Source organism: Giraffa tippelskirchi, chromosome 6 (genome assembly GCF_054371585.1).
Source record: "Giraffa tippelskirchi isolate mGirTip1 chromosome 6, T2T-mGirTip1v1.2.pri, whole genome shotgun sequence".
NCBI lineage: Eukaryota > Metazoa > Chordata > Mammalia > Artiodactyla > Giraffidae > Giraffa > Giraffa tippelskirchi.
Window position 1 is genome coordinate 50,136,755 of NC_137280.1, and position 15,403 is coordinate 50,152,157.

At 37.1% G+C, this 15,403-nt stretch overlaps 1 protein-coding gene across 1 annotated transcript in view; it reads right to left on the reverse strand.

Moving 5' to 3' along the window:
• Positions 1–15,403, reverse strand: part of NKAIN3 (sodium/potassium transporting ATPase interacting 3) — a 508,353-nt gene that overhangs the window by 226,633 nt on the left and 266,317 nt on the right. Inside the window, exons 2-3 of the mRNA XM_081504335.1 lie at positions 15,070–15,207; positions 8,399–8,479 (exon numbers count right to left, since the gene is read on the reverse strand). Of these exons, the coding sequence (XP_081360461.1) occupies positions 8,399–8,479; positions 15,070–15,207 (219 nt within the window). The remainder of the gene's footprint in view (positions 1–8,398; positions 8,480–15,069; positions 15,208–15,403) is intronic.

The window sequence follows — 15,403 nt, forward strand, 5'->3', positions numbered from 1 at the left end:
CTCCAGTTGTCAGTGAACAGCTTTCCAGATTGACATCTTAAATCAAGAAAATGTCACACATGTACAGTAACTGGCCTAATCTTTTCTGTAAATTGCTGCTTGTGGTTTTCAAAAACATAGTAAATTGCTGGCAATTGACAATGTGTCTCCCTGCATGGCTAACTTCACTTCTGCACAGTTAACAAATCAGTCTTAAATTATTCATCAGATCACCCAATGTCTAGGCTCTTCTGACTGCCATTGATTTCAGGGACCAGTAGCCTGCATGCCTGTTATACTAAAGTGAAATGCACACCATGTTCTGGGCATATAAAATTAATTGCATGTAGGAAATAACAACTATCCTCTGTCTCAGGATATCACTTAAGGGTGAGGGCAGCTCACTACACAATCAGTGCTGCTGCTGTACTCTTCTGCCTCGAAGCAGGACAGAGCCTTGTCACACACTAATAGTTAAAATAGCCTTAATGCCCCTGATGATTTAAATACACGGAGGATGTGTTTTCTCTATTAATTCTACAATTAAGGACAAGTGCAAAATGACGAACTACATGTACAATCTAAAACACAGATGGTCCATGCAGAAATGATGCCATCAAACCATTGCATTTTTGTTATAGGAACAGGGTCAAATCAACTCTCCAGACAGCTTGACCAAATTGAATTTTGGTTGCTAAAATGAGTGTGGGGATAGAGTGCTTGTTCTGAAAGGACTCTTTAACTCAATGCCATTTTTCTTTTGGCAGCACACAGAGGATTTTGCTGGAAGCATGTTTGTCCTTCTTTGAAATACTTTTTGAATCACTGACTGGCTCTAAGTTAAACAGTGCAGTTGTGCAAGGAAATAGCCTCATATTTGAGGATCATATTTGTCTGTTTAGGGCTTCCCTGATGGCTCAGTGGGTAAAGAATCTACCAGCAATGCAGAAGACACAGGAGACTCTTGTTTGATCCCTGGGTCAAGAAGATCCCCTGGAGTAGGAAATGGCAACCCACTCCAGTATTCTTGTCTGGAGAATCCCATGGACTGAGGAGCCTGTGGGCTACAGTCTAAAGGGCCGAAAAGAATCCAATATGACTAAGAAGCTAAACATGCAGTATGTATTCTACAGTCTGTGAACCATTCATTCATTTTGTCTGTTGATGCTCAGGAAAATTAACTCCAGACCATCTCAAAAGGATACCTAGCATTCTGGCATTTTCTCCCAGCTGTGCCTAAACAGATCATTTTCAGGCCACTGGTAGTCAGGATCTATAACCTGAAAGCTCCCTTGTGGTCCTTACATGACCACTTTCTTGGGGTAGTGACCTTGGCTCTGATTCATGTAACCCTATGGAATTCTCTCTCCAATATATGCTGCCAGAGGAGAGTCTGGGAAAAGAGTACAGGATGGAGGTGGGTGGACTGACAAAAATTCATTATAGGAAATGGAAAACAAATAACAGCTCAAAGTACTTTTCTCTCCAGTGGTAGGTCAATAACAGCATTTGTGTCTGTGAAGGTCAGCATGGTACTTGTTCTTTCCTGAGGGTGTACATCCTCATCCCATCTTCCTTAGGAAATCTTACCTGATCCTGGTGATACTGTGTTCCTTGTTCTATGGTATCAGAGTCCTTTTCAATTCATTATCATAATACTGGTTACATTTTCTTGCTATTACTCATTTAATGTCTGTCTTTCCTATGATACAGAACATTTTATGAGGCAGAAGTAGGATGGAGCCCTAGTGCCTGGCACAGTGCTTTGGATCAAGTAAATGCTTAGTAAAACTGTCTGTACAATTATACATGATTGGTTGGGTATTTATTTTTACCTGCATATTTCAAGTCCTCCCAAAGTGGCTTAAACACATTTTCTAATCTGAAAGAAATCTGTGTGGGAAATTCAGGGCTAATATAAAATCTCCATGGAGTTAGGGTCCCAGGCTCCTTTTTCCTTTGTACTCAATTATTCTCATGCATGGCTGATATCCCTAAGGTTACCTCATGGTCTAAGATGGCTGGCACCTCTCTAGTAGCAGAATAGGGGCCCTCAAAGAAGTTTATGTCCTAATTCTCAATGCCTTTGAGTATGGTACCTGATATAATTGACGTGGGGCTTTCCTGGTGGCTCAGACAGTAAAGAATCTGCTTGCAATGCAGGAGAGCCGAGTTGGATCCCTAGGTTGGGAAGATCCTCTGGAGGAGGAAATGGCAACCCACTCCAGTATTCTTGCCTGGAGAATTCCATGGACAGGGGAATCTGGCAGGCTACAGTCCAAAGGATCGCATAGAGTCGGACGCAACTGAAGTGACTTAGCATGCATGCAGGGAAGAATTAGCCAGTGTGGAGACCGTCGCATCAGCAGTAGCCATTTCCAGTGACTGGAATAGACTAAGGCTGGCATGAGGTCAGGATCTCTGCAAACTTCACCATCAGCTCAAGGTTGGCTGTAGAAGCTGACTATGTCCTCTCTTTTCTCCCTGAGGAGTGGAGTCAAGGGAAGGGAAGAGAGAGCGGTGACCAAGGCCTTAGGCATGTCAGCTTTACTGAGGGGAGAACAGGTTTGAACCAGACAGGAGACTAATTGTCCATGACCAGACTTGTATACAGAATCTGTTATCCAACGTAATAAGGAAAGAAACAGAACAGTTGGGAGACGGCTTATTCAAAGAAGCACAGCTACTTCATGACTATAATCCACTGAGTTGAGATAATATTCCAGTTATTCAATTATATTTGCATAGGCTTTTTTCAGTAACTCTTATTCTGCAGCAATAAATAGAGCCGCTCTTGATCAAATAATATATCCATCTGCTCTTTTGACAAAAATATTTGAACTGCTACTGAAGGGTACAAGGTTATCACACAAATTTGTGATTAAAAACTCCAAACACCTCCCAGGCTGCAGCAGTTACTTAGTTATTATGGTTTCTATATGTCATTGGACTATAACATAGCGGCAAATTGGATTTTTTGAGCAAAGGGTTTCAAAATGTTTGTATTTGATGAAATCTATGAAAACATAATACTGAGTTTAGACATGTTTATAATTTTCTTTACTGTGGAAAAGAAGCTACGGGGGAAACAATTATCTTACTGCACAAAGGACGCCAAAGATGCTATTTTCAGAAGTTATGTTTATTTAGACCCAGACCAAGGGAAAAAGTATAGTTTAAGTCCCTTGGAATAAGAAACGCATAACTATATTTACACTGCCTTGCTACTTTTTTAAAAAATATAAAATAATTGCATCACTTAGGGAAAGGACTGTATAGGAAACAAAAAATAAACATTTGCAAGTTTTGGGGCTTCATTTTGATTTAATGCCCAGAAGCAGATTGTGATGGTTCTTCCTTTATAAATTTTTAATAACTGGATAGATGTTCACTGCCACCTCAATCACCCCTTTCCGCATCAATATTATAAACAAAAATATTCTTTCAGGACATCATGATAAGTATATACCAATATATTAGTTCAGAAACTGAAATAGTTTGTTATTCTAGTAAACTGAAAGTTTATGCATTTTTCAAAGATTCTTATTGGTATAGATATGCTATTCATCTCACGAAACAGTAAAATATCATTCTTATAGTTTCAAATGTAGGTATAGTTTTGCCATGTTTCTTGGATGCTATTCCTATATCATTTGCTGATATAATATTATTCTAAAATAAAGATATTTTGTATCCTAGCTTCAGTCCTCCATAAACATCACATTTCAAGACTCTTTTTGAAACATGTTCAAGGGGGAAGAAATCCAAAGGAAAGGATAAGTGTAAGTTTAATACTCATTACTAGATTCAGTAAGTTGTATTTATTTAAAGAAAGATATACTATGTCTTTAGGGGCTTCCCAGCTGTCTCAGTGGTAAAGAATCTATCTGCCAATGCAGGAGATGCAGGAGATGCCAGTTTGATCCCTGGGTTGGGAGGATCCCCTGGAGGAGGACATGGCAGCCCATTTCAGTATTCTTACCTGGGAAATTCCATGGACAGAGGATTCCGTCAGGGTACAGTCCATGGGGTGGCAAAGAGTCAGACATGACTGAGTGACTAAGCATACACGCACATATACTACGTACCACTGATTTTGTTTGAAACTGCCCACAGAAAAAGAATTCTTTAGAGACATGAAAATATTTAGGATGCTTATTAAAAATAATGGAGGGGCTGTACACAGCTGAAGGGGAGAGACAGTTCTGTATCCTATGCAATAACTTCTACATGGAATTCTGAATTGTCTAAAAGTTTCCTACTTGAACGTGCCTGACCAAACCAAAGTTAGTGGAAGAATTCATCCTTGAAGGAAAATGAATCTTGATGAAGAGAGAGATTTTTCTCAGTAAGTACAGAGGAACAATTCAGGCTGGGTATAAGAATGAACCTTGAAAAAGAAGAATGATGTCATTGACCCTGCCAGACTGCTCGGGTGAAATATTCGACTGAAGAATCTCATGAGAGAAGAGAACCCTTGTGAGTGAATGGTGACGATTTAAGTCAAAAGAGGACAAGAAAGTGCTATTATTGCCATTTGAAGAAATGGCTTAAATTTCTTTAAGAATCAAAATATCCACAAATCAGGTACTATGGAAAACATGCAGCCGTTAAGATAAGATATAGAGAAACAAATGTAGGTAGTTTTTCTTTTATGCGAAGGCAATGTGAACACAGGTACGGAGGAGGTATCAGGGAGGGTTCCTCTGTTTCCCTTTCAGGCTTCTTCCTAAGTTTTAGGAGACTCTTGATCAAAGCTCATGGTTAATAAAAGTCTTCAGAGAATTTCTTCATATTCAGTTTTTACATCTAAATTATGCTCATGCACCGTAGCACACAGTCAGAATTCTAGGAAAATGTAACACACTGAAAATTCTCTAGGATCAGTAATGAGTAAATTACATACATTTTTCAGGAAATGCCAGTTAGAAGAAATACTAACCTAAAGTTTCGACAATTTGAAATAATCAAAAAGATGTCTTAAGGCATCAGCTTAATTTTGGAGGGATTAAAAACAAATACAACAAATATAACGTATCTTTCAGTATCTTTAAATGTAACAAATGAGTGGGTTTTCATATTTGCATTCTGAATGGATGCCTAGGAAGAAAAAAAATGATTTCAAGTCTTGCAACTTCCAAAGAAGCAGCAATAACTTATTAATTGTACCCTTGGTGATCTTAAAGTACAGCATGAAAAACTGCCTTGGAGACTCCAAAGACACATAAAGTTTCTCCCAGGGGGAGCAGGAGAGACAGCAGCAGAATCTAGCTACAGAAGTATTTCAAAATGCTATTTACATGTTGAAGGAAAGGGTTTAATTAATCATATTACAGCTGTGAAGTTAATATGCAGATCTGAGGTCCTATCACAAGGGACTGTTACATACTTTTTAAACAAGTCACTCAATCCTACATATTCCCCTTTTACAGCTCTTGCATAGTAATAAATATATGTCCCACAGGTTTGCAGAATGAGGATCAAGATGTCTGTTAATTTCTCATTAATAATAAAGATGATGATGCTGATGGCAATTATAAGAACCACTTTTTACTGAAACCTCACAATATTCCAAGATCCTTTCTAAGTTCTTTGTATGAATTACAAACAGTTTCAACAACCTGGCATGCTGTAGCCCATGCGGTCACAAAGAGTCAGACATGACTTAGCAACTAAACAACAACAACAATAAAATTAATGCTGTGGTTTTTCCTCATTTTGCAGAAAAGGAAACTGAGATTCCAGTAGATTATGAATGTACAGGCACTTTTGGTCACCTACCCACAGTCATCCCCAATCTCACCATACAGGCACATATTTCCTAAAACAGTACATCCATTTCCTTCAAGTTCTAGAATGTCCAGGGAGAGTCAGGACCCTCAGGACCACAGTGACAAAAGCATGATGCTAAGCAAAAGAAAAATCTGAAGGTTGTGGTCAAGAGTCACCATAAGAGGCCAGAGGTATGATTGCTCATGGTCAGTGAGTACACTATTAGTTTTCAAGAATGGTTCAGTAGTGCCTGTCATTGGAATAACCCCCAAATCCATAAAGATGTTGTTGTGGAAATTAATTTGAATCTGTTGTTTGGAGACAGATTCACCACTTTACAATGGACATTTCGGGCAAAAATCAAAGTAGGGTGAGGCTTTTATTAATCTATCCAAGTATATAATTCCAAGAAATGACTCCATGAACTAGAAGGAGAGGGAGGACTCTGGAGAGTTTGTATATAAACACACATGGACAAGGATTATTTTATGAAATGGGGTGCAACCTGGGAAAACGGCAGAGGTGCCTGGGTTTGCCAAGGATCCTTAATGCTGCTCTACTTTTCCCTACAGACTGGAATTGAGATTCGCGTGTGGCTAGCCAGGGAGCAATCACCAGCCTTTGAAACAGGAAATAGAAAGAGATCAACAGAAAACCTTTAGGCCTTTTGGAATCATCTATCGTTTTAATGATCTAGAATACTTGGTGGACTGCTCATCATCTTGGGCAGTAGAGGGAAATCAGCTTTTGTGGGACAAATCACTGATACGATTATTTTAATTTAAAAATTTTTTTAAAAAATCACATCACAGGATTGTTTTGAAGCTTACCTGAGTTATCATATTTGGTAACAATGCTAAACACCAAACAAGCACTGATTACTGTCATTACTGGTGATGCTGGTCCTGTTTTCATATTTCACAGAGACTTTTGGGATTTAGCGATTTGCCTAAGGGCCCATGGTTTATAAGTGCTACAGGCAAGATTTGAATGAAAGGCTTATGATTTGAAATTTAGTCTTTTTCAACACAGTATGATGCCAAATCCACAGAACAAATTTCCTCTGGTCTAATTTATTCCAAACCAGTTAACAGAGAAGAAAATAAAAAATGATTTTCACCCAGTGAAATAAATACATGATTTAAAATGACCATTCAAATCAAGAAACACAAAATGTTATGGGTTGAAAAATGCTATGTTTAATTATTCACAACTATTTTATTCACAATATTTGCATTTTAAAATTACTTTATAATCTGCATGTTACAGATGATAACTGAGCACTGATTTAAGTCCTTTTTTTCTGTCTTAGAAACTAGTGGTGAAATGCAATTAATAGCACAAATACTAAAGGTAGATGTTGGTGCATTTCTCTGTAACTCAGTATTAGAAATGTCATTTCTGGTTCCTGAATACATTTGCCAATGTGAGAAGATGATGACAAGTTCTAATTATAAAATTATTATAGTGTAGAACAATCAACTCTGAAGGTTCTAGAGAAAACCCTTCAGGGATCTTGGCTGCTTAGCTACATTAAAAATTCTTTATTACCCTATGGACTTCAATGGAGCCTAACAATTCTAAAAGACTCTGTGCTGGTCAAGGCAAATGTTTCTAAGATCTAAACCACAAAGGCTACTTAAAGAAAATCTGACATTATTATGCAACAATAGAATAAGTTGGCACAAAGATAGTTGAAAACAAGAAACCTAGAAAAGTAGGTTAAAGCTTTCTTATTCTTTTTGTAATTATACTGTCAAGTTTCTTCTCTATGATTTCAAATGACAACTGCACTGGTTTATGAGAAAAATACTTCAGAAACATAACTAGAAGTTTAACCTAAGGTGCTCTTTCATTTGGGTGGTAATCAAAAGATGGTTCTGCAAGAGTCATAATGAAAATTGTGTGCTTTGCTGACATGAGCTCTAGACAGACAGAAATAACATTTGTATCATGTTGCATAACGACAACTCTGATCAGGATTCACAGAGGAGTCACCACACTGATGTACGTAGTTGTTAGTAAACATATGCTCCCTTTAAATATAATGAGTATTTCCTTCTCTGTCAAACTTTTTTCTCAGAATTAATATTCAAGCAAAGATGGCAACTTGCTATTCATATCTGTTACATTTGCATTTTGGTCAATCCCTTCCCCCACTTTAAACACAAGAATGTTCAAAGCCATTTTTTCACTAACATTTGGGGCTTGTGGTGCCTGGGATGTGAGGCTTTTTAAAACTGGACATGAGTATACACTGGAAGCTGAGTCCCACTGCAGCTTAGCAAACTAAATTATAAGGCTTTTGTTTTGGAGTTTCATTGTTATTAACATGCTCCCAAGGTCATTCGTTTCTGAATGATATCCAAACTCTTTTTTGAATAGTATTACATTTGTAACATTGTTTTGATTACTATATATACTTAGTATTCCATTTGTAATGCTGCTTAAGTTACTGTGTATGTGCATATATATTAGTATTCCATTTTTAATGTTTTTTAGATTGTTATATATACTTGGTATTTCATTTGTCATATGTGTACATTATATAGATGTATATATATTAGTATTCCATTTGTAATGTTACTTAGATTATTTATTAGTGTACTCTTTTTAAAAGTGTCCTTTAAAACCATCATGAACTTACCTTAGAGAGCCCACCTACGTCCAAATAGAAACAGATAATGAACACATTCCAGGTGACCCAGAGGGCGGTCCATACTGTATACTGGAAAGAAAGGGTGGGGAGGGGAGAGAAAAAGAAGAAAAATGTGGCGATGAAAGGAACATATTCAATAAATCAATAATAAACATGTCAATAAATCTGTCTTCTGGGATGAAACAGGGCATGCTCAGAAAAGAGTGCTCCTTATGGGGTCCCCTAAGATTTCTAGAAATTAAAAATCCAATAGTTTCTACTGCTTTCAGTAGATGTCAATAAAACTAGATTTATTTTGGAAGTGCTTTGCTGGCTTGCAGATGCAAGTGAAATCCAAGTGCTGATTTGTTTTCTGTTTTCTGAGTACTAACTTTTCCAAAGGATACAATTATGCAAATTTTCTGTGGGCTATCTAGTCAGCTAGTCAGTCGTGTTCAACTTTTTGTGACCCCATGGACTATAGCCCACCAGGATCTTCTGTTCATGGGATTCTCCAGGTAAGAATACTGGAGTAGGTTGCCATTCCCTCCTGCAGGGGATCTTCCCAATCCAGGGATCAAACCTGGGTCTCCCTCATTGCAGGAAGATTCTTTACCACCTCAGCGGCCAGGGAAGCCCATCTAGTCAGCTAGCTAGCTTTTAGTTATGATATTAAATCATCAAGGTTTTAGGAATATTAGTCAAAACTCTTCACTTCCATATCACTGAATGAAAATCATGTGGGAAAATGGATATGTGGAGTAAAATTAACCAACTTTCAACTATTGGACTATTTTATTGAATGGAATGTATGTCCCTAATATAACCATAGGCTCTAACATGAGCATGTAAAATATTTTTTAAAAGTATAGAAATTAATAACTAGGATTAATTAAGGCTGAGCAAATAAGCAACTATTTCCATAATGGGAAAATACCTTCCAGTCACACCCCCAAACTCTCTAAACATGCCAGCCTTATTGATTAACTGGTTTTACAAATGTATCATATATTAGGAAATGCCTTTCTCAAGAGTATTAGTCAGACTGAATTAAGGTAACCTCAGATCAAGACTCATCAGAGGAGATGGTCTTAGGGTTCAGTTCATCCAGTCACTTTCTTTTTCTTTTTCTAATGTTTTGTTTTTAATTGGAGGATAATTGCTTTACAATGTTGTGTTGGTTTCTGCTGCACAACAACGTGAATCAGCTGTAAGCACACATATGTCCCCTCCCTCTAAGCCTCCCTCCCACTCACCCCCCATCCTACCCCTCTAGGTCATCATAGAGCACTGAGCTGAGCTCCCCGCATTATACAGCAGCTTCCCATTAGCTGTTTACACACGGGAGTGCGTATATGTCAATGCTACTCTCTCACTTCGTCCCACCCTCTCCTTCCCCCCGCTGTCTCCTCAAGTCTGTTCTCTACATCTGCATCTTCAGTCCTCCCCTGTTATAGGTTCATCTGTACCATTTTTCTAGCTTTCATATACATGCATTGACATATGATATTTATTTTTCTCTTTCTGTATCCAGTCACTTTCTCAAGCAGACAAAGACACTAAGGTCTGGAAAACTGACATACAGGATAGCTTGAGTGAGGAAGGAATTTGCCACAGCAGCACAATGAATACACCAAATACAATGAGTTGCTCACTCATTTTATTTTACTAAAAAAAATCTATGAATTCGCAAATAGACATACTAATTCATTTATTGCTTTCTACTGTTAAACCATGATAAATGGTGAAATAACTTATTGTTAATATTAAACCAAGTATTAAAATAATTTATTAATATCAGTTTCTTCTATGCTCTGCCAAATAATAGACTCATGAATTTTAAACACTATAAAACAGCCATATCCTTACTAGAAACCTTATCAAAAGCTTTTAAATTTTTTCTAAAATTCAGTTTACATTTTTTATGTTTATCATTTATGATTTTTAAGGAGTAATACATTTATAATAATGAGTTAAAGCTCCAAAATCACTAGAACTATAGAGGAGTTGGAAAGTACACCAAAAAGTTAACATCAGTTAAAATATACATTGAGGCTTTTGATATTTGCAGATATTGTCGGCCTGCTGATATTTTCTGTTAAAGAGTCTTCCAGTGTGAGTGGGTAGTAGATGTTTTCTTAAAAATGCACCAAATGCATTGAAATGCACTTTTCTGACCCACAAAATATTCTTGTGAATACTTAAAATAGCTAACCTACATCCTCAATGTATGCTTTTTGCAAACTGATAAAGTCATAAAACTACAACAAATTTTTAAAGATGTTACTAATAAGATGGCATCTGGTATCGGACATTTTTCATTCTACATAAGTCTAATTATGGAGATAATTGAGTAAAAGAGCAGTGCAGACCACTAAGTCATGAGGAAAAATCTAGGGACAAAGGTTAAGGGGAGGACATAAAATAAAGCAGGACTAAAGTAAGAAAATGAACCGAATTAACTGCAAAACCACATGGTTCTTAATTATTAGGACTGCAAACCTACACCCCAAGTATTCTTTTAGAAAAGTAAATCAACTCAGAGTTACAGAAATGAATATTGAGGTAAATCTATTTAAAATGAAAGCACATGACCCAGAGGGATGGGATGGGGAGGGAGGTGGGAGGGGGGTACAGGATGGGGAACACATGTAAACCCATGGCTGATTCACGTCAATGTATGGCAAAAACCACTACAATATTGTAAAGTAATTAGCCCCCATCTAAAATAAATAAATTAAAAAAAATAAAATGAAAGCACAAATTTCATGATCGAAGTGTATTCTGATCCATCACAAGTTGTACTATTGATGTCACTTCTGAACATTCAAAGATAAAATGATTAGGCTGAGTACTATAGATTCCAACTGTCAGCTCAGAAATTCCTAACAATAACAAGTTATTACTGAGCTGCTTTCTATTGTTCCTTTCTAAGCACTTTACATAGATAAGTCATTCAGTCATCACACTAAGACTAAGGTAGAGAGGTAATCATTTGATCATGTAGTTAGTGTCAGACTTGGGACAGGCACTCTGGCAAGAGCTGGAGTGCTTAGGTATCATATGACTCCAGAGTCTTCTGGAGTGCTTGGGCATCAAATGATAAGCTTCATTTGAAAACATTTTAGGAAAAGGACTACAGGTTAATTTGCAAGTTCACACTTTTCCAAATTTTCCATTTTATCAAATGACCAATTCACCAATTTATCAAAAATTTACTTCATTCATATGTATTTTATAAACAGTTATATTTTTGAAATGATTTCTTTTTTATTTTACTATTAATGTGTCATTCATTATGTAGACACTAGGATTTTTAAAAGTAATATTGTAAGTTTCTTTATTCTAATACATTGGCCTGTTGAAAACAAAGAATATCTGTATGGTTGAATTTTGGATTGCTTTGAGATGGAAACTTCATACCTCAGTGTGCACCTGAGACCCAAATCTGTACATAGGGAAAAAAGGAAGGATTTCTAGCGCCACTAATAACACATCCAAAGGAATTTTGCTGAGGTAGAAAGTATTAGGACAACATATGGTATAAGATACTGGCTATCCTCCTTGTCATCTTTTTGATGAGGATTAATTTCTTTATAGGGCTTCCCTGATGGCTCAGTGGTAAAGAATCCGCCTGCTAATGGAGACACAGGTTTGATTCCTGTTTCCAGAAGATCCCTTGGAGAAAGAAATTGCAACCCACTCCAGTATTCTTGCCTAGAAATCTCATGGACAGAGGAGCCTGGTGGGCTAGAGTTCATAGAGTTGCAAAGAGTAGGTCACAATTTAGTGAATGAACAACAACAAACTTATTTATGCAATGGAAACTAGAATTTACAAAAAGAGATACATTCCATTTTTAACAAATATCTTTTGGTCATCATGGAGTATGCCTACAAACTCAGACAGTCACATAGATATATCTGCAGTATAGAAGACGTAACTTCTCAAAGCAAAGAAAAAATAACTGCATAATTATTTATCCATCGTCTATTTACTCATCTCTATATAATCTATCAACTATTTATCTATCCTACTTTGCTTATGTTCAGTACACATACGTTAAATCCTAATTTAATTAGACAGTGCCTATAAAGATGAAAAACCATTTATGTTGTTCTATGTGGCTTCCAGGATATTGCATAGTTTTATGAGGATATTTCAGCATTTTTTAATTGAAATGAACTTTAGAAGTCTCCCAGTATATTTTTTTTTCTCATTGAGCAATTAGTCTATAACATAAATTAATTTTTACTTCCCTAGCTTGTTTTTCAATTACCAAGAAGACCATTCATTAATTCATTCACATGTGTATCAAATAGATATAGTAGTATACACAAAATGTAACACTAATTTTTTAAAAGGATCTGTTTCTTGCTTACTCATTGTTCTAACAGTTTCTGGAGTTTAGTATTCATGTCCAAGGGGATTTAAAGCTGAGACCATTGAATATGAACCTAATACTCTTAATTGCCATTCTGAACAGTAACTCTGGTGGGAGATTTACGATGACATAGTAGGGATATTTCCCTATGTACAAACTGCATGTGTGTTCAGTCATGTCTGACTCTTTGTGACCCTTTGGACTAGAGCCTGCCAGGCACCTCTATCCATGGGATCTCCTAGGCAAGAATACTAGAGTGGATTGCCATTTCTTCCTCCCGGGTATTTTTCTGACCCAGGGATCAAACCCATGTCTTCTGTGTCTTCTGCATGATTATTGGCAGGCAGATTCTTTACCTGCTGAGTCATCTGGGAAGCCCCATATTTTGCTGTATAATAATTCAAATGAAAACAAGTTTCAGTTCTTTGGAGGTGGACCTTTGTATAAAAGTCCAAAGAACTAACTTATGGACATAACATACTTACTTGGCTTTCTTTTCTTTCCTCTCTTTTTTTAATTTTTAAAGGAAGTTTTGGGTTACTTTTAATTCCAGTGTTAATCTGTATTCAAAAAATATCAAGTTAGCTAACATTTCTGCCTTTAAAGTAATGTAAAACTTCTTGATTAAGTTATTATCCATGAAATAATAAAGATTTAAATATTTATAGCGCAGAATCTCGGGGCTTCCTAGGTGGCGTTAGTGGTAAAGACCCCAGCTGCCAATGCAGGAGATGCAACAGATGCGTGTTTGACCCCTGGGTAGGGAAGATCCCCTGGAGGAGGAAATGGCAACCCACTCCAGTATTCTGGCCTGGAGAATCCCATGGACAGAGGAGCCTGGTGGGCTACCATCCATGGGGTCAAAAAGTCAGACACAACTGAGCAACTGAGCACACACAGACTCCAATAAGAGTTTAATATTATGCATACTAAAGTCTTTCAAGCCACAAGTCCAACTCTGTGAAACATCTTTCTAGTAGATCATACAGTGGCTTTGCAGAGGTTCTCCTTCAGGGAAGAAGAGTAAAGCAGGAACTGTTTAGCCCTTGCAGTCAGCCAAGGGACAGAAATGCTCTCCTGTACCTGGGGCAGCAAGTTCGAGGGCAGAGTCTGCTGTGAGCTGGCTACTTTCACCTCTGTGTGATGCGATGAAAGATACTCCCAAAAGAGTTTTGAGACTCAGAGAGTTGATGCATTTATAGAAAAAGTTATAACTTTTTGATAGGAGTGATTGATTTAAACCAAAACAGGAAGATGGCATGCTGCTAAGTCTTTTGGTTTTCTTCTAGTGACGCAATCACTCGCATTGCAAGAAAATATTCACTAATTCTACTGAACACCGTATATTTATTCGGATTCAGTGAGCATTTTAGAGTGTGTTACTCCTCATTACAATTCCTTACATTTGCTTGGTATTTCTCACAACCTTCTTATACATACATGTAGCCTAAAATATTCTCCTCTAGAAAAGAGAACTAATTACGAAAAATAACTTGCAGTCAAATGTGGAGCACAGAATATTCCTTATTAAATTTTCCTACAATGGAGGTTGTGCTGACCATGTATGTGATAGTTTGGAGCATGGGTTTGTTTCAAATTTATCTTCACAAAGTTGAGAAATGTTTAGTAATATACAGTACACTGTAAATTAGGGGATAAGTATGAAATAAAGGTGGCTCAGATGGTAAAGAATCTGTCTGCAATGCAGAAAACCAGGGTTCGATCCTTGGGTTGGGAAGATTCCCTGGAAAGGGGAATGGCTACCGCTCCAGTATTCTGGCCTGGAGAATTCCATGGACTCTGTAGTCCATGGGGTTGCAAAGAGTCAGACATGACTGAACAACTTTCACTTCACTTCGTGAAATAAATGCAGATGCATTTATTATATCAGTTAAAACTAAATAGCTTTTTATCAATTAGTAAATAGTTATGGCTAGGCAAGTTTGCTTTTTAGTGTTAGTGACACGTGATTGAAATGATAGTTAATGCACATTTACATATCATCTAACATCAAGACCACAGATCCTCCTCTATTGAAACTCATCTTAAATTTCCTTGTGAATCTTGATTTCAGTTACACTATACATCTCACACTCATAGTCACGTTGTTTGCTTTCATTGTAAACATTCACTAAGCCTTCTTCCCCACAGATAATGATCTCTCCGCAGAATTCAGTAACAAAGGCCAGTGCAGCCAAGCCATATTACATCAGAAAGAACAACTGAAATAATTTTCTTCTTCTCCTAACAGTTTTGCAGTGTTTATATGAAAAGACAAGTTAAAAATAAGACTTACCACCACAATATATCGAGGTCTGTACTGAATGGTTCCAAACAAACCCAATATGACGACGATTATATGTAGAAAATTGCCAAGAATGGGCGCCCACTGGAAACCAAGGAAGTCAAAGATCTGCCTCTCTAATGCTGAGAGCTGCAACAAAGCAAAGAGAGTCCATGAGTATATAACCTGTGCACCATCAGACCACATTAATGTTGGCTTCACAGTTGGAGGAGGCTACAAAGTCAATTTCAATTGCACTTATGGACACTGTTATCACTAAGATTGTGACATCCATTGCATGTACTGCTTTATGCAACGTCTCTCAGAAAATATACTAAAATTACTT